The following is a 19,254-nucleotide window of genomic DNA, read 5'->3' as shown; positions in this document are numbered from 1 at the left end:
ATCAAAATGTTATGCAGGCAGCCACCACATTGTGATGTTGTGTTCCCAGAAAACACTCTGTTTCTTGACTTCCTGCAACACAAAATCTCATCATCTGCACAAATCAAGAAATATGAGTTGAAACACAAATCTCTGTTAATTAATTTCCCCTCTGGTTTCTCCTTCAACATATATTTCATAAGAGCGAATTTTTATTCCATTTCCCAGACTTCCTGGTATTTCCAAATTTTGTGAATTACATAAGGGTTAATTTCAGTAACTGAAACTGCTGCATTGTGGTGGTTGCCTATACAATCTTATGGAGCATTTTTTTTCCAAATTTTGTCTATTTTTTTTAACCTCAACATCTTTCTATGCTTAACCAGCTGTAAACTTCTGTGTACATGGCAGTACGACTAAGGGAGGGTGCCAGTATCTGTGTTTGCCTGCTCCCCAAATCAGCAACCACTCTCCAAAGTACACGTGTGCCTGCCCTGACGATATGGAACTTGGGCACGATATGAGAAAGTGTTACAGAGGTATGTGTATCTTTTCTGCTCATTTTAATTATGCCTTTTTTTCAGCTTTTAAGGATGGAGTGCCTTCACAGGCTAAAGCCCTTCAGGATTCTTTAGGTTTATTAAAGGGTTTGAATAAGGTACTCACTAATAAATGCAATAAAGAATTCATAAACAGCTTTAGGAAGGAGATGTCGAGGGGACCCACACTGGCCCTCATTGAGGGGTCAGCAGTGGAAAGGGTGAGCACTTTTAAGTTCTTGGTTGTCAGCATCTCTGAGGATCTATCCTGGGCCCAACATACATGTAATTCCCTGGTTAAAATTGTATTTCTACCACTATGCTGTTAGACATTTTATTTTGGCAGTTTTCTGCAAACAAGAGCGTGCTCTGTTAGTTAAGCTTCATAGACTACTGTTTTGGCTTCAGCTGAGATGAGGAGCCATTTGCTCAACTTGGGAATGTTGTGTCAGCCAATTCCGTTTCTCTTGGTAACATGTTGTAACATTCTCCCAGTGGGATGGTATGGATCATTCGAGAGAGCTGAACGGCAACAGGTTGCTGAAGGACAGCAGTCTGGTTTTGGTCTTTTGGGTTGGGAGGTGTTGGAAGAGAAGGAGGTGTGGAGCGGAGCACAAGGGAAGATGCTTGCGGAATGCCACTCGAAGGAGAGTCCCCCTTGTCAGGAGTGCTTTGCGCAGACGAATGGTTCCCAGTAAGGAGTGCCAATACTCCTGAATTAGCCAGTTTTTTGGGAATGGTCTTCGAGGAAAGTTCGAACTGTGGCTGGTATCCTGCTGGCAGAACATGGGGTCAGTGTATGAGTAATCAAAGCAAAGTACCTGACTGCTCCAAAAATGAGCTCCAATGTTTATGTGCACGTTTAGTCTGGTTTACCTGTGCTGGGTCCTTGACATTTTCTTGCCCATTAACTGTTAAAGTTGAAATATCTGTAAGTATTCTTCAGAAAAAATCTTCAGAAGTTGTAAACTCAACCAGCTCCATCTTGGGCACTAGCTTCCTCACCATCAATGACATCTTCAAAAGATGATGCCTCAGAAGGCAGCATTCACCTTAAAGACCCTCATCACTCTGGAAATGTCTGCATCTCATTATTACCGTCAGAGGGGAGGTACAGAATCCTGAAGAGACACACTCAACATTTTAGGAACAGCTTCTTCCCTGCTGCCATCAGATTTCTGAATGGATATCAAATCCATGAACACCTCCTTACTTTTTTTGCACTCTTTTTGCACTAATTTAACTTTTAAAATATATTTCTTATTATAATTTACAGTGTATTTATATATTGTACTTACTGCTGCAAAGCAACAGATTTCATGACCTTTCAATAATAGTAAACCTGTATCTGATTAATTAAGGAATGGTTAGAACTTTGCCACTGGGAAGGTTAAGGCACCTTGCACCTTCCCATTTAAGAGAAAGCTTGAAACCAGCAATCAGGAGGTTGTATGAATAAAGGGCTAGATGAAGAGTAACAGAAAATGATTTGTGCAAATCACTGACCTGTTTGCATTGTTATACATTCTATATAATTCATATTGCTTGCAAACCCGACTTGCCTTGTGTAGTTGCTTTGAGCTGTTAACATTGAATTTGAGGTTTCACAGTCTATAGTTCTGTCTACCTTTATCTTATAATAGTTGGAGGGCTTCCCTCAGTGACCAGCAACAAGTCAACTCCAAAATCTGACGCGCCTTTCTCCAGTGTCTGGGGTCCTGCAGATACAACTACAATGCCTGGTGCAGTGGTTCTGAACAGTGTCACAGGAGGCCCTCAGTGGCCTTTTCCTTTTGAGGCAAACAGCACTGACGCAGACAGCTTGATCCGCAGTAACAGTTCCTCACCGTTATGTAAGTCCTATTGGTATAAATCTCTTCCAATTTGCTGCTCATATCATACACTGAGGTGAAGCATGCAACTTGATTTCACACTCCATTCAACTTGGCCACCTGCTTTCTGCCTGTGCAAAGAAGGGGCTGAGGATTGACATCAGCACGTTCCATTTTGGTAGTCTGCTTAATCATGTAGGATATCATTTGGAGTAATAACATCTAGTGTGCGTGTGAGGCAGGCCTGATTTTTAGCATCTATTCCTTCTCAAATCCACTATTTTATTCTTTTAATGGGAAACTGAATTTCTCATCTCCCTTCCCCTCCCCTCCCCTCCACATGTGACTTTTGTTTCTTCAGATAATCTACCATTTCCGCTCCCATATCTTGGAGCTGGTACAAGTCATCCCTCTCAATTTCCCTGTCATGTTCCAAACTGAGCTTTTAAGATCAAAGCTTGATGTTGCCTCACCACTACTTGATCTGCTTCCACTCTCGCTCTTGACAGCTTTTCCAGCACTTTCCAAAAATATTGCAAAACTAAAGCAGTGTCTGCACTTGCATAGGCCTTGCAATTGTTCCTTCTGCACTAGTGTTCATGTACCAACATTCAAATACCCGTTGGCATAGACCTTTTCTCTGCCCAAAACATGGACCTTTTATTCCTCTCCTTAGATGCTGCCTGACCTGCTGAGTTCCTCCAGCACTTTGTGTGTGCTAACTTTTTTTTCCCTTTTCTCACCAGCAGCCAACCAGGGAAAAGACAAGAAGTCAACTTCAACCAATGCTATTGTGGGAATTGTCACTCCTATAGGTGGGTAATTATGATGTACTGCTTCTTGTTTGTTGAATGATCTCTTTCTTGTCTTGCTGAAGAGGAATACAGATTTTAACTTGGTGCACCTAATGTGTCTGTCAGACGCCACTAGGTAGAGACAAAATGAAGCCTTATATATGCCCTATTTCACAGATAACCTTGCAACAACTGCCATCAAATTCAGGTCACAAAGATAAAAGACTTGTCACCAGCTCCCTGTATCATCGAGTCCCTATGATGGAGCAGGAAGTATTCTTTCCCTGAAAACTGAGAATTCCTGTGTAGTGCTAAATGCAGCCATATCAGCTGAGCTACAGCAGTCTGTGGAGGATTAAAAGATTGTGACCATTTTTGTATTCCTTTCTACATCTCCACTGGAATGATAGCACTTCATGTCAACTATTTCGCTTCGCCGGCACATATACTAAAGTTGGAACTATACAGAGAAGGTTAGCATGGCCCCTGCATAAAGATGACGTGCAGATTTGTGAAGCATTCCATATTTTTCATTTACCTTATGAATTACAGGAAGCACGGTTAGTGCAGTGGTTAGCGTCGGCAGTAAGTTGGGGATTGGATTCCCATCACTGTAAGGAGTTTGTACATTTCCCCTGCTGCTGCCTGGGTTTCTTTCGGGTGTTCCAGTTTCAAAGGCGTATGGGTTAGTGTTATTACGATGTAGACGTGCTTTGCTGGTGCTGTAAGCGACACTTCTGAACAGCCCAGCACAATTCTTGCCTATTTGATTTGATGCAAATGACATAGATGTGACAGATAATCTTCATTCTTCACACTAATCTGCGATCTGTCATGCTCTTGGTGATACTTCAGCTGAATGGAAGATGGAATGGCTCATCAAGTAACTGAGTAACTGAGGAGTTGTCTTGTGATTTGAACAAGATGCCCTATACTCAAAGATGGTTTCACTGAATCAGGAAATTCTAAGCACAATTGACAAGAGTGATGACGCAAAGATGTTTCCCTTGGTAGTCAATCTAGGCTAGGGTTACAGATCTTTGAAGTTCTCTGTTCCAGAGATATATGGATGCTGAGTAATTGAATATTTCAAAGATTGAGATAACTTTCTAAACAAGAGAATTGTGGGTTTCAGGGAGCAGGTAGAAAAATGGGGCTGAGACCATAGATCTGATCAGTTTTAATATAGAATGGTGGAGCAAATCTCAAGGGCCTTCTACCCTGCTCCTGGTGCTTATGTGACAGTTGATTAGCTGTGCCTAAACAGTAACTGTTAGAAGAGACTTGTTTGACAACCAGTGCCTTGAAAAGATTCAGAAACCCATATAATCCCAATTAATTTGTGCTGATAATATTGGCCAAGGATAATTTTACTTTTGCCTTCTGTTCATGCCAGATTATCTGCCTCTTTTGTGATGTTATGAGGTACTGATCAAAAAAGTCAAAGTATCAAAATCAAGGGTCTTGATTGCATAAATATAGAGATGGATAACCCAAACATAGTAAATTTAAGCTCATGACTAATAATTTCAGTGGGGAACTATGGGGAGGGGTGGAAATGCAAGTGTGGTTAAAATGTGGAACTACGTGGATAATGTTGGCAAATTACACAAATTCATTTGTGGTGAAGCCAGATTGCACAACAGAGGATGGAACATATGACAGTGGGATTAGCTAAAGTGGTAATGGGAGCAGAGACGTGGAACAAAATGTAGCCGTTTGGTCAAGTGGCTAGATTTGGTGCTGTTAATTTAATGCACATTCTTTCTATGGATTATTTTTCTGATCAAATAAAAACATTCAGATGAATAGAATCAGAAATGTATGCGGGGCATAATGAATGCAAACCTTTGACCCATAACATTACAGCAGGTACTTAAAAGAAGTAGAAGTGTCAGCTAATGTAATATCAAGTGATGGATGTGCAGTGATAATATTTTTGGATATATGATGCCTTGATACTTCAAAATATTGGGATGTCCTGGTAAAATTAACAACTACATTATGTGCAAGTGTTCAAAAATCAAAAATACCAGAATCCATCTTGATATTTTCTCCATATATAGCTGCCCGTAATGGGGGGGAAAAGATCGAACGTGATGTCATATTGAACTATGGTGTGATCACCAAGTGCAAATGATGCATGGGAGGCATTAACATTAAACCATCAGTTTTACAACCTGAGGTCACTCCATTCCTTTTTAGTGTCAACACTTCTTCCTTAATTTTCAATTTAGCTGAAGTTCCTACTGGAATTAAACAGAACCCATTTTAAGTTTTAGATTAGAGGTTGTGACCCACTGACATTTAATGACTTGCATGGATATTAACAGTTAAACTAAGGAAGAAGGTATAGACTTGCTTGAAGGTGCCACAGTTTTTTATTAAATAAAACTACATCTGAAGAATCCTTATGGTTATAACCAGCTCTTTCCCACACCAGCTACCCGCCTCCCCTTCTCTCCTTACCCTGGCTGGACTCCTTTTCTGATTGTGTATCAATGCTGGATCCCATCCATGATCAAAGTGAGATCACAGAAATGAGAGGGTAGTGGCCTACCAGTCTGATTAACTATTTTGTAAAAAGTTGATTGTACTTTCAATTAGTCTGAGTAGATGTATTGAGCCAATCATTTATATTAATCAGTGACACATCTAAGCTTTGAATTTTGTTCTCATCATTGGCTGATCAATTCTATATGTAGTGCTTCAAGGTTTCAAAGGTACATTTAATGTCAGAAAAATGTATACAATATGCATCCTGAAATGCTTTTTCTTCACAAACATCCAAGAAAACAGAGAGGTGCCCCCAAAGACTGAATGACAGTTTAAATGTTAGAACCCCAAAGTTCACCCCCCCAAATCCTCTCCCTCCTGCACGTAAGGGGCAGCAAGCTACGATCCTTAATAAGAAACGATTGCCTAATGTTTCTGACGAAGGGTCTCGGCCCGAAACATCGAATATACCTCTTCCTAGAGATGCTGCCTCGCCTGCTGCGTTCACCAGCAACTTTGATGTGTGTTGCTTAATCTTTCTTCTGTGTTTTGACTGATAAATTGTACTGATCAACTAAATTGTAATTTCTATCGCTCTTTTCAGTGATCATTAGTTTGGTTTGCCTGGGAGGCTTCCTGATATGGAGGAACTGGAGAAAGAAGAACACTAAAAGTATGAACTTTGACAATCCAGTCTATAGAAAAACAACAGAAGAGGAAGAAATAGAGGAGACCCAAATTGGAAGGAATGGGCAGATTGGCCACGTGTACCCTGCAGTAAGTTTTCCCCACCTCTTAAACATCTGGCCATACTGCACCAAACAGACTAGATCTGCTGTTGGACTGCAAAACACTCAGGAAACTAGTTGCATATTTCTTCTTAGTAGAGGCCTACTCATGAAACATCTAAACACAGACACTTCAAACATGTTTCAATCTGAAATCCAAGACTGTGCTTTGTATGATAAACATGTATCTAATGTTTTACTACTTTAAGTTTGAATTTTATTATCCTTCCCAAAGTCATTTAATAGGTTGCCAGCTAGAATGCTCAGTAATTGCTTACGTTCCTCTCTGCAGAATGGCATCTTCTGCAAATGTTCTAAGGAACTTCTATGTTCATTTCAGATGAAGCAAACTCTCTTCTTGATTCCTTCTTAATGCAGCTTTGTATTTTGAGGTTTAACAGCTGTGGTCTAAAACCTGAGTGCAACTTTGCTGGATTTAGCTGGATTTTGCTGACATTGGTTCTGATCTTGGGCAAGAATGTGTTCAATGTGGTTGGCAGTGCCAAGTTCTGGAAAGAAGTAATACTGTGTCTGCCTGAGGTGAGGAAGGTCCCTTTGGTGCTGACAGATGCTGAGGGTGAATAAGGCTCTTTGAATGATGCAGAGTGAAGGTGAAAGAGCACCAATTAATGCCCAGTATCTGGAAGAGGGCAAGCAGTAAATATAAAATCAAAATGCTGCTATTAATTCTACTGAGTTTTACAAGAAGGTAGGATAGTGAGACAAATGAGGCCATGCTGGGATACCTAGTGAGTTATACATACACATTTTCTTTAACTAAAAAATCACCGGAGATAGCAGTTTTCTTGCCATTTTCCTCACCATTTTAAATAGAAAATATACAATGGCCCAGTCTTTGATAAAAAGTCTTTGAAAAATCTGGGGGTATTGCAAAGATGTAACTTTGGCTTTCTCACTTAGTTAGGTTGATCTGTGTGCTTTTTCTAGTTCATTAATATTAGCTGTTTAGCTTTCTGCCTGCTCGGTCTTCGAAGCAGCTTTATAGATCAGTCTGTCTTTTGGTTGCCTGCAGCAGCCAATGTAAGTACAATAGTCTTTGTTTTGATGAAGTGTCTACATTACAGAAGCAAGTGTACCGGGAGATAACTCCATTGTAATAGCTGTATAGAAGCATATGTAATATCCCAAACTTTGACTAAGTTCCCCACCTGCCCCATAGCAGCTGGGGAATTTAAATACAAGGAATTACACACATATTGAATTAAAAAAAATAACCTGGGTATCAACTATCCAGAAACTGACAGTTGTTATCAACTATAACACCCTTCAGGGAAAGGTATCGGTCATCCTTACCCAGGTGCGCAGACAGGCCTCCTGCCACACCAGTGTGATTAGATATGAACTGACCTCATAAATGGCCCAGCAGAGGCAGCTGGAGATGGAGAGTTTGCAGTTTTCTCACTGTGCAAATACCTTTTTAAAAAACCTAATTGCACTTACTAGCCCACAGCTTTATTACAAGACCTGCCGTAGCATTCTTATTGATAGTTTGCCTAAAAAAAGGAGCAGCAATCTGTAAGGGCAAGCCTTCGAGTGAATATGAAAGTAACTACTGTGCTAAACTTAAGGCCACCATGTGCTTCTCACAGTGTATCAACGGAATAAGCTTATCTGTATTTCTGCATAGAAAAGAGATATTCAATACCATTATAGCATAGGATCTTTACACCATAATCTTCAAGAAGATTAAATCTTTGATTTAAACATACCAGGCCCAATTTCAAGATTTCCATATGATGGAAAATATGCAGAGTTTACAAAACTTACAAAAGTTCTGTAAAGAAAAGCTTGGTGATCAGATTAGTGCTGTAGGTGGATATTCAAGGTTCAGTGTTGAGAAGAAAGAGGTGAGGAGAGACCACATAAGCTAATTATTGTTGTTGTAAAGAAGTATGAAGAGAGAATTATTAAGGCCAAGTTAGTAAAGCATATAGAGTGCTGGGTTTTATAAATAAAGAAAGGCACAGTTGTTTGTTAAACCTCTAGTAATCTAATGCTAGGAAGTATATGAAGATTAAGTAGAGGGTACAGTTGACTTTCAGCGATGAGGAATTGGAGTTATTTGGACAAGCTAGGGTTATTCTCCTTATGGTACAAAGATAGAAAATTTGAAGAGAAGTTGAAAAATGAGGATGGGTTTATATGCAGTAAATAAAGCACAGTTTTGTGATTGAAGGGCCAAAAACTAGAGAGCATAAATTTAGGTTAATTGACAAAAGAGCCAGAGATGTTATGAGAAGTCTTAACTCACAATAAATGTAACCATATAACGATTACAGCACAGAAACAGGCCATCTTGGCCCTTCTAGTCCGTGCCGAACTCTTACTCTCACCTAGTCCCACCGACCTACAGTTAGCCCATAACCCTCCATTCCTTTCCTTTCCTGTCCATATAGCTATCCAATTTAAATTTAAATGACAATATCGAACCTGCCTCAACCACTTCTGCTGGAAGCTTGTTCCACACAGCTACCACTCTCTGAGTGCGGTGTTTTCAGGCAAAAAGCAAAGAGTGAAATGAACTGAATTGCCCTTTGATAAAACTAGAGTGGACTTGGCTGCACAACCTCATTGATAACCTATTACTACGGCAACTATGATTTTGCTCAACTTTTCCCAGGAAGCATAGGTTTCTTTTTCTTTCCCGTTTCTCCCTGTGGTGTCAGAACCACATCATGGACTGCATGTTGCCTTCTGCAGTCATCAAACAAGATCTTCAGTCCTAAATGTTATGTTTTGTAAATCCAAAACATAAAGCTAATCAAAAGAAAGACAGGGAAAAAGTGCACGCTTTATTTTTACTTCTAGTGAAGCACGCTCATATGATGTGGTGGCACAGTGACGTATGCCATTTACGTACTTTTACATATAACCCGTAATGAATTATGTAAACAACAAAGAATGCTTAATCAAACAATATATTTACAATATTACTCAAATACTAAATGCTCTTCATTCCTCCCTGATTAGCTATAAAGTCTAACTCAATATAGAATACAGTTCAACAGTATACACAGTATACTATATAATGTTATATATTATATAATGTATAACTATTATATAGTATATAGTAGTAAATTTTAAATTGCCCCATTCAGGCCTAAAGATTTAATTGCTGTGGAAAATTTTTTACTCTTGTGGGAAACTGTCTTTCCTGAAAAGGCCGGGGGTCACGCTGCTTGGTGGGTGAGACTTTGCCGCCTCCATGGTGGTTGTAGGAATTGACTCTGGATCTGCAGGAATTAGTTTTGACACCTCTAGACACCTTTCTTCTGGGCGTGTCGACTTGTGAACAGTGCATGGCGATCTGCTGGTCCATACAGGCCACCAGACAAAGCTTCAAGCCAATGCTTTTGTTTTGACTATGCTGCCTGGATGACCAGCGTGCAACTCCCCCAACACCGTAGCTCATTATGGCAGAAGGGGAGGCTATGGGCCAACATGTCGGAATGGGAATGGGGATTGAAATTAAAATGGAGCCACCAGGAAATCCTGTTTTTTGCAGATAGAGTGAAGGTGTTCAACGCAGCAGTGCCCAATCTACGTTGGGTCTCACCAACGTAGGGTAGCCTGCATCGGGAGCACTGGATACAGTGGCAACCCCAACAGATTCACAAGTGAAGTGTTTCCTCACCTGGAAGGACAGTTTGGGGTCCTGAATGAAGGAGCAGGAGGAGGTGAATGGACAAGTGTAGCTCTTCTGCTTGTGGAGATCAGTCCTACACACTTCCTTGGCTCTGCACTGTTTTCTTTTCATTTCAGCTTAATTTAAATTCCCTTTAGAAACATAGAAAACCTACAGCACAATACAGGCCCTTCGGCCCACAAAGCTGTGCTGAACATGACCTTACCCTAGAAATTACCTAGCGTTACCCAAAGCCCTCTATTTTTCTGAGCTCCATGTACCTGTCCAGGAGTCTCTTAAAAGACCCTATTGTATCCGCCTCCACCACAGTTGCCGGCAGCCCATTCCACGCACTCACCACTCTCTGCGTTTTTTAAACAAAAAACTTACCCCTGACATCTCCTCTGTACCTACTTCTAAGCACCTTAAAACTGTGCCCTCTCACGCCAGCCATTTCAGCCCTGGGAAAAAGCCTCTGACTATCCACATGATCAATGTCTCTCATCATCTTATACGTCTCTATCAGGTAATCTCCCATCCTCTGTCACTCCAAGGAAAAAAGGCCGAGTTCACTCAACCTATTCTCATAAGGCATGCTCCCCAATTCAGGCAACATCCTTGTAAATCTCCTCTGCACCCTTTCTATGGCTTCCACATCCTTCCTGTAGTGAGGCGACCAGAACTGAGCACAGTACTCCAAATGGGGTCTGACCAGGGTCCTATATAGCTGCAACATTACCTCTTGGCTCCTAAACTCAATCCCACGATTGATGAAGGCCAATGCACCGTATGCTTTCTTAACTACAGAGTTAACCTGTGCAAACACGAGGAAATCTGCAGATGCTGGAATTTCAAGCAACACACATAAAAGTTGCTGGCGAACGCAGCAGGCCAGGCAGCATCTCTAGGAAGAGGTACAGTCGACGTTTCGGGCCGAGACCCTTCGTCAGGAAACGTTGACTGTACCTCTTCCTAGAGATGCTGCCTGGCCTGCTGTGTTCACCAGCAACTTTTATGTGTATTGAGTTAACCTGTGCAGCAGCTTTGAGTGTCCTATGGACTCAGACCCCAAGATTCCTCTGATCCACCACACTGCCAAGAGTCTTACCATTAATACTATATACTGCCATCATATTTGACCTACCAAAATGAACCACCTCACACTTATCTGTGTTGAAGTCCATCTGCCACTTCCTAGCCCAGTTCTGCATCCTATCAATGTCCCGCTGTAACCTCTGACAACCCTCCACACTATACACAAAACCTCCAACCTTTGCGTCATCAGCAAATTTGCTAACCCATCCCTCCACGTCTTCATCCAGGTCATTTATAAAAATCACCAAGATTAGGGGTCGCAGAAGAGATCCCTGAGGCACACCACTGGTCACTGACCTCCATGCAGAATATGACCCGTCTACAACTACACTTTGCCTTCTGTGGGCAAGCCAGTTCTGGATCCACAAAGCAATGTCTCCTTGGATCCCATGCCTCCTTACTTTCTTGATAAGCCTTGCATGGGGTACCTTATGAAAAGCCTTGCGGAAATCCATATAGGCTTTACCTTCATCAATGTGTTTAGTCACATCCTCAAAACTTTTCATTTCATTTTCTCTACAAAGGGAAAACTGTATATCCCCATTTTGTATAATATCTAATAAATGGATGTTTTTCTTTAAATCTGAGCTACGAGCCAGATTTTCTATTTTCTTGTTATAAGCTTTTAACTTTTGAGAAAAATGGAGAAGGAAGTGGTACCCTCTGGTTGCTAGCCTCACAGTGTAACTCAGAACTGTGTCCCCTGAAAATACTGGAAATACGCCATGTGACACTCTGAGCCTGAGGCTCCATTCAATGAGATATTCGCTTTAATGTTCTCTTTTGCATAATCTACCTTGTAATAAAGAACAGCAGAAAAGGTGCGATGGCTTATAAGGTCCTTTTATTTCTGCTGTTTCATTCAATGCTTCTGTGTGCTTGAGGGCTTCATATTAACTTGAATGTGACAGTTAATCAGAATCAGCTTTCTTTAGGTCATATTTATAATGGAGGTTAATAAAATCATGATGGGAATGAGGCAACCGGCTTAACAAATACAGGAAAAAATATAATTTTGCCCTATTCCTGCAATTGAATAAAATTGGGCATTCTTAATTTTGCTGCTTTAGACTGAAAAGAGGTGAGAAGGAGATCACCTCTTCAGGTAGAATTTGAATTAATTGTCTTTATTTAAAAAATGACTTTGTTTTCCATTGACAGCGTGTTGCTCTCAGTATGGAGGACGATGGATTACCCTGAGACAAATCGTGTCGCATCTACTTGACCTGCAGATTCCCCACATAAAACGATGCAGCAGCTGTACCAGTCAAGATTGGATGCCCAGTCACCAGAGAGAAAATTTCTAACATCTAAATGATGTGTATTTTTGTACTAGCAGATCATTTTTATACTATAAATGAAACACAAAAAAGGGACTTTTTTTTTTGCACTGATTGAACAGCAGAAAGAAATGACACTGGCTATTAAGTGTCAACTCCAATTCCTTACATTTGTATAGAATAATGCTGCACTTGCACGCAGAACCTCTTCAGAGCTATATTTCTATCTTTTTGTAAATAGTCTTAACAGTACTTGTTGCAGTTTGAAGTTTTGCTGAGAGCTTAATTTGTTGAAGCTCCCCATTGGCATAAACTACACAGGATTGAAAAAAAAACAGGTATTTATTTATGGATTTACTTCCTGGACAGACATGGTTATGTACATATGAAATGAAATAGAAAATATTTTACTGCTGCTGCATTTTGCCTTTTCTGTACAGTGGAGCCTTATTTGCATATGTTTATACAAAAGGAGAATGTATTTATAAAATTGGGAAATGTGTGGATGCTTGCTTCTTTATGTATTTGTCTGACTCAAGCAGAGCAAATTTCTTTGAAGGGACAAACTGGAATGTCCAATTAACTATAAGTGAATGCTCGCTGCATATTTGCTCTGCTATAAATTTAATTTTGTTTTCAAATCTCTGCAATTTTTTGTAGTTCAGTTGTTAAAAGTTTTTCATTTCATAACTTAAATGTAGCTGTTCTGATACTTGAATGGAGAATGGAATAACCTGGTAATGAGCGTACAGAGCATTGGCTAATGCCCCTTTAGGAGGAGAAAGGAGAGGTAAAAAGCAATCAGTCGTAATGCATTCACAGTGAGTACTGTCAGAAATTTCAGATGTGGAACTTGTGCAGCTTACAGTTCTACCTGTGATAAGGGTCATGGGTGAGAAATGGAAATGTGGTAGAAGGGCTATGGGTGATCTCTCAGTACCCTCAAGGGATGTTTGAAGAGCGAGAAGGGTGATGTCAGGAGGAAACACATTTAGTATAAAATGTACATATTGGATCTGCAGTACAGATCAAGTAAAAGTCTGCCTTTTGAGTAACTTTAAGACTGATTTCCTTAAAATAGCCAAAGGTTTTGTAAGAGATGCATTAAAATGGTTTTCTTTTCTAAACCTGATACAATATTTTTCTGAGGTGAGGTGGAAATCTATCAAATTTGTATCTGGTTTCCCTGTATATTTGCATATTTGTAATATTTGATCTGTATTGATGTTGAGAGGGGAATTTTGGTTGTGTTTTTACCTTGATCAGGATATCTTGTAAAGCAGATTTCTATGGCTTGTATTTGTATTAAATTTGAAGTTGGTAACCCAAAATTAAGAACATTAAAGTAGTCACCTAGAACAAGCCTGGCTAAACTCTTTTTTTGGTGTAGTAGCTCATAAGAAGAGCAACTCCTAGGAAGTGCATGTTGCTCATCTCTGTACTAAAGGAGAAGGGGAAATTACAGCCTCTTGGATATATCATCAAAGTACGTTTTCTCCTTGGGTACAAAATCCGCAATAACAGAACCAATCATAATTTAAATCCAGCAAGATCTAACAAATATGATCAGACTTCGATTAGTTACCAGCCCAATTACTCAGCATAACCTGTGATTTACAACGTAACCACTAATGTTCTAAGCAGTATATTATTTCTTATCTGTGCTTGTCTATATTATTAGACACGGGTTGCAGAATTATGCCACTCAGCCCATCAGTTCTGTTCCGCTATCTAATTGATCATGGCTGATTTATTATCCCTCTCAACCCTATGCTCCTACTTTCTCACCGGTAAGACATTATAAAGTAGATGCACTTACTTTGATATCTAGTTTTTCTATCAGCAGGCAAGTGTAATAAATCAACTCGCTGAGGGCCAAGCTATGGCCCTCTTCGCACTAATTACAATGCATCATTTCAAAAATGAGCCACTCTTTCCTGTCTATTTAAAATCCTCACTTCCAGATAATAAGCTCCATAGTCCCATGAAGGCTAACTTTGGATTGTACGTTTTGTTTGCAGCTTCTTATTGAACGCTACTTGAAAGCCCAAACTGTATTCATTGCGTCCTGGAGCAACACAGCATGGGTACAGGTCCTGCCGTCCAATGATTGCATGCCAGCCATGTTGCCCACCCATAGAGTCCCAAATTCCTGCATCGGCCCATATCCCTCTAAGCCCTGCCACTGCATGTACCTATCCAAGTGGTCCTTAAATGATACAATTGTACCTCCCTCATCCGACAGCTCATTCTATATACTCACCACCCTCCATGTGGGAAAACTTGCCCGGCAAGTCCCTTTTCCACCTTACCGCAAATCTACCTCCCCTAGTGTTGGACTCCTCTGCCCAGAGGTAAAGGTTGATATCATTCGCCTTATTTAGGCCTTTCATTATTTAAGATCACCCCTCATTTTCCTGTGCTTCAAGGAATAAAGATCTAGCCTGGCCAACCTCTCAGACCCTCTAGTCCTGGCAACATCCTTGTAAGTCCTTGCGGCAAAGCTGTTTCCCATGATGGGGGAGTCTAATACGAAAGGGCATGACCTAAGGATTGAAGGGTGCCCATTCAGAACAGAAATGAGAAGAAATTTTTTTAGTCAGGGGGTGGTGAATCTATGGAATTTGTTGCCATGGGCAGCAGTGGAGGCCAAGTCATTGGGTGTATTTAAGGCAGAGATTGATAGGTATCTGAGTAGCCAGGACATCAAAGGTTATGGTGAGAAGGCTGGGGAGTGGGACTAAATGGGAGAATGGATCAGCTCATGATAAAATGGTGGAGCAGACTCGATGGACCGAATGGCTGACTTCTGCTCCTTTGTCTTATGGTCTAAATCATTTCTGCCCTCTTTCCAGTTTAACCAAGTCTTTTCTAAAACAGTGTGACCAAAGCTGTACACTGTGCAACTTCACCAACGGCTTGTACAACAGAAATACAATGTCCCAACTCCTCTGCTCAACAGCCTGACTGATTGAAGTGAGAGTGCTAAATGGCTTTTTCAGCACACTGCAGAGTTTGCTTTCAATGACCTACGCATTTGTACTCTCGGGTCCCTCTGTTCCATTACACTTCCCGGTCATTTCTGCACTGGTTTTATGCTAACTCTTCACTCCAGCTTAGACATAACTTTATGAAACTCAATTTTGTTGTATTGAACTTTTACTGAGAAATCTGTGACTCGTTCCTAATAACACATTAATAATAAACTATAGGAAAGTTGTAAACCCAAAATACTCTGCAGATGCTGGGGTCAAAGCAACACTCACAACACGCTGGAGGAACTCAGCAGGTCAGGCAGCATCAGTGGAAAAGATCGGTCGACGTTTCAGGCCGGAACCCTCTGTCAGGACTGTAGAGGGAAGGGGCAGAGGCCCTATAAAGAAGGTGGGGGGAGGGTGGGAAGGAGAAGGCTGGTAGGTTCCAGGTGAAAAACCAGTAAGGGGAAAGATAAAGGGGTGGGGGAGGGGAAGCAGGGAGGTGATAGGCAGGAAAGGTGAAGGAGGAGTAGGGGAAAACAATGGGTAGTAGAAGGAGGTGGAACCATGAGGGAGGTGATAGGCAGCTGGGGGAGGGGGCAGAGTGAAATAGGGATAGGGGAAGGGGGGGGGAGGGAATTACCGGAAGTTGGAGAATTCTATGTTCATATCAAGGGGCTGGAGACTACCTAGTCGGTATATGAGGTGTTGTTCCTCCAACCTGAGTTTAGCCTCATCATGGCAGTAGAGGAGGCCACGTATGAACATATCTGAATGGGAATGGGAAGCATTGTTGAAGTGGGTGGCTACTGGGAGATCCTGTCTGTCGTGGCGGACGGAGTGGAGGTGCTCGACGAAGCGGTCCCCCAATCTGCGTCGGGTTTCACCGATGCAGAGGAGGCCGCACCGGGAGCACCGGATGCAATAGATGACCCCAACAGACTCACAAATGAAGTGTTGCCTCACTTGGAAGGACTTAGAAGTGCTGGAAAGTTGTCCTGCCTTCTCTCTTTGGAAAATTAAGGTTGCATTTGTTACTTTTAATGGGTATAGTAACTCAAAATTATTTATAATTTTTATAATATACCTGCTATTTCCTTACAAAATGTATGCAGTTTATTCTCAATCCTAAAATATACAGCATTTTAAAGAGCAAAACAACGTAATTATCTCCTGTACTAGTTTCTTCTAAAGTTCTATGGGTTAGGACGTGAGAATTTAATTTAATCCTAATAATTAATTTAGTATCACTTATGAACCGCTATTAAATTCTTAATTTTCTACAGATCGTTGATTCCTTTCTGTACTTTGTTACTTCTGTACTGATGAGAATTTTGAAGTAAAACATAATTGAAATAAATCTTTCCACATTTTTTAGGATCATTTTAAAGATACAAAATCCTTAAGGCAATATTGGCAAATAACTAACCAAACAAAGAATTTTAAGGTAAACATATGGTGTAATGAGAGACCAGACCAGATTAATGTTCATTGTAACTGTAACCTTTTAGTAAAGAGTATTTTGTACACCGAAATTAGAAATGTCTATTTAAGGACACAAATCATATTTCAAAGTACAATAGATGATTAAGTGTTGAAAATAATTTATGCAGAAAGTTTCAAACAAGGTTATATCAATGGTCATGAGTTTTTTTTTTGGTTATATACAGACCTTATGATTATTGCCCCAAAAGCAGCACCAGCAAAGTGTATGGTTAATAATTCACTAGTTACACACTAGGCAGTTCATGGAACTGGGGAATAATGAAGCTACTTTATCATCTACCAGTATTATGTATGGTCATTAAAAGGAACATGCTCAGCAAGGCCAAAAACTTACACAATACATCTCTGTGAGAGGTTAATAAACCTAGGCAAAATTCAATCAAAACATAATTTTGGAGGAATATAATAAAAACAAATCATTTCTCCATAAGCATTTACTGTAATACTCAGAAATGAACACTACTCTTTCAGAAGCTCCTTGGAGACTTTGTCACTAATCTTCATTGTCACTGATACTGGAGTCTGTGGGATGGTGCAGCTGCCAGATGGTAACAAAAGTAACTCCTTTGCCTTGGTTTCTTCTGCTCTCGATTTCCCTTTCTTCCACAAAGGACCACCTACATGACAAATTCACATTTTACCAGAAGCATTTTGAATATTTCCCCTACAATTACTTTTTTTTTACCACCACTTTTAATTTCCTCCACAAATTAAAGATCATTGCCTGGTTATAAATCAGGTAGTCCCCCCAGCTGTTCCAAACTGTGTTTAAAACACTTTTTTAAAACTATAAACAGAAAAGGCACTTGGGCAAGTTCAGGCATCCTTCTTTGACAAAAGGCTCTTTAACCTTGTTCTACAAACAACAGGAATTCTGCAGATGCTGGAAATTCAAGCAACACAAATAAAAGTCGCTGGTGAACGCAGCGGGCCAGGCAGCATCTCTAGGAAGAGGTGCAGTCGACATTTCAGGCCGAGACCCTTTGGCCTGAAACGTCGACTGCACCCCTTCCTACTTAACCTTGTTCTTGTTGTTTACCTGATCTTCCAGATCAAGGTCTCACAGCCAGGGAGTGTTATTAAATTTCAGTCAGCATAGCCATACAGCATGATGCTTACCCAGACTGCCCTATGTTTAGATGTGAGCATCAGTAAACATAACCTGTTTGTGATGTGGATTGAAATTCAGACATTGGGGGCAACCACTCTGTTCATTCTCAACTGCTGCATTGGGATTTCTGGAGGGCAACACTCAACACAAAATATGGAATTTCAGACGGTTACATTCCCCAGTTATAACATTAATGTGCGAGTAGAAGGGTTTACTTTAACTAGGTGTGATTATCTGAGTTAGTTTAGCACATCATCACGAGCCAAAGGGCCTGTTCCTTTGCTACACTGTTCCATGTTCTAATGCATCTGTCTTGTTTACATGCTCCTATTTCTGATTCAGAGGCTCCCACTGGGTCAAGAATAATAGATTTGAATCACTATGGGTTGATGTTTATCCTAAAGGACTTAAGCCTTTTGTGTTCTGCACAGATTAATATTATGTGTCTCATTTTCAAGCTGCTGGCCACATCACAAAAATTAAACATTCTTATTCTTCTCAACCTTTGCACCTTTTCCCCAATCATTCTCCAGTTGTCCAGCTGAGTAAACCCACTTTCTCTCGATATTACTTTTCTTTATCCAGTCTTGGCAAAGATTGCCTCCTCTAGGTCTTGGCTCAATCCTACACTATTATATATGATTTCTGCTGGGCCTCCCTCATTACTCATTTGGTCAAGATCATCCTGCAAAAACAGTGCCCATTTCTGCATTTACATTACCATCACCCAATCTTGCCTCCTCACCCCCCCCCCCCAACCTCAATTTCTCCTCCACTACAGAAAATTTCTCTGGCTCTCTCTTCCACCCAAAACCAGATGAACAAAAAAAATTCTGCCAGTGCTATTAGGTATCCCTTTCCGAGATTACATTTTCCAATGTTCTATAGATTCAGGATCAGTTCCTGTGGATTGGAGGGTAGCTAATGTTATCCCACTTTTTAAGAAAGGAGGGAGAGAGAAAACAGGCAATTATAGACCAGTTAGCCTGACATCAGTGGTGGGGAAGATGCTGGAATCAATTATAAAAGATGTAATAGCGGCATATTTGGATAGCAGTAGCAGAATAGGTCCGAATCAGCATGGATTTACGAAGGGGAAATCATGCTTGACTAATCTTCTGGAGTTTTTTGAGGATGTAATTATGAAAATGGACATGGGAAAGCCAGTGGATGTAGTGTACCTGGACTTTCAGAAAGCCTTTGCTAAGGTCCC

The 19,254-nt window shown here is 40.6% G+C and overlaps 1 protein-coding gene and 1 non-coding gene across 6 annotated transcripts in view; both read left to right on the top strand.

Annotated features, from left to right (window-relative positions):
* lrp8 (low density lipoprotein receptor-related protein 8, apolipoprotein e receptor) overlaps positions 1-13,827 on the top strand; it is a 121,252-nt gene extending 107,425 nt beyond the window's left edge. For 3 of the 5 annotated variants that reach the window (XM_072274048.1, XM_072274045.1, XM_072274050.1), the window contains 5 exons: positions 366-518; positions 2,162-2,371; positions 3,097-3,165; positions 6,245-6,417; positions 12,331-13,826. In XM_072274048.1, the coding sequence (XP_072130149.1) occupies positions 366-518; positions 2,162-2,371; positions 3,097-3,165; positions 6,245-6,417; positions 12,331-12,369 (644 nt within the window). In that variant the 3' untranslated portion in view covers positions 12,370-13,826. Of the gene's footprint in view, positions 1-365; positions 519-2,161; positions 2,372-3,096; positions 3,166-6,244; positions 6,418-12,330 lie in introns of all 5 variants that reach the window. The other 2 variants (XM_072274049.1, XM_072274046.1) reach the window with 2 other exon arrangements.
* On the top strand, positions 3,571-3,675 carry LOC140206477 (U6 spliceosomal RNA). Its single transcript, XR_011888168.1, has one exon. It is a non-coding gene; the product is annotated as a U6 spliceosomal RNA (small nuclear RNA).
* Positions 13,828-19,254: the final 5,427 nt, after the last annotated feature.

Source organism: Mobula birostris, chromosome 12 (assembly GCF_030028105.1).
Source record: "Mobula birostris isolate sMobBir1 chromosome 12, sMobBir1.hap1, whole genome shotgun sequence".
In the NCBI taxonomy this organism is placed as follows: Eukaryota; Metazoa; Chordata; class Chondrichthyes; order Myliobatiformes; family Myliobatidae; genus Mobula; species Mobula birostris.
This window is presented reverse-complemented; position numbering and strand designations above follow the sequence as displayed.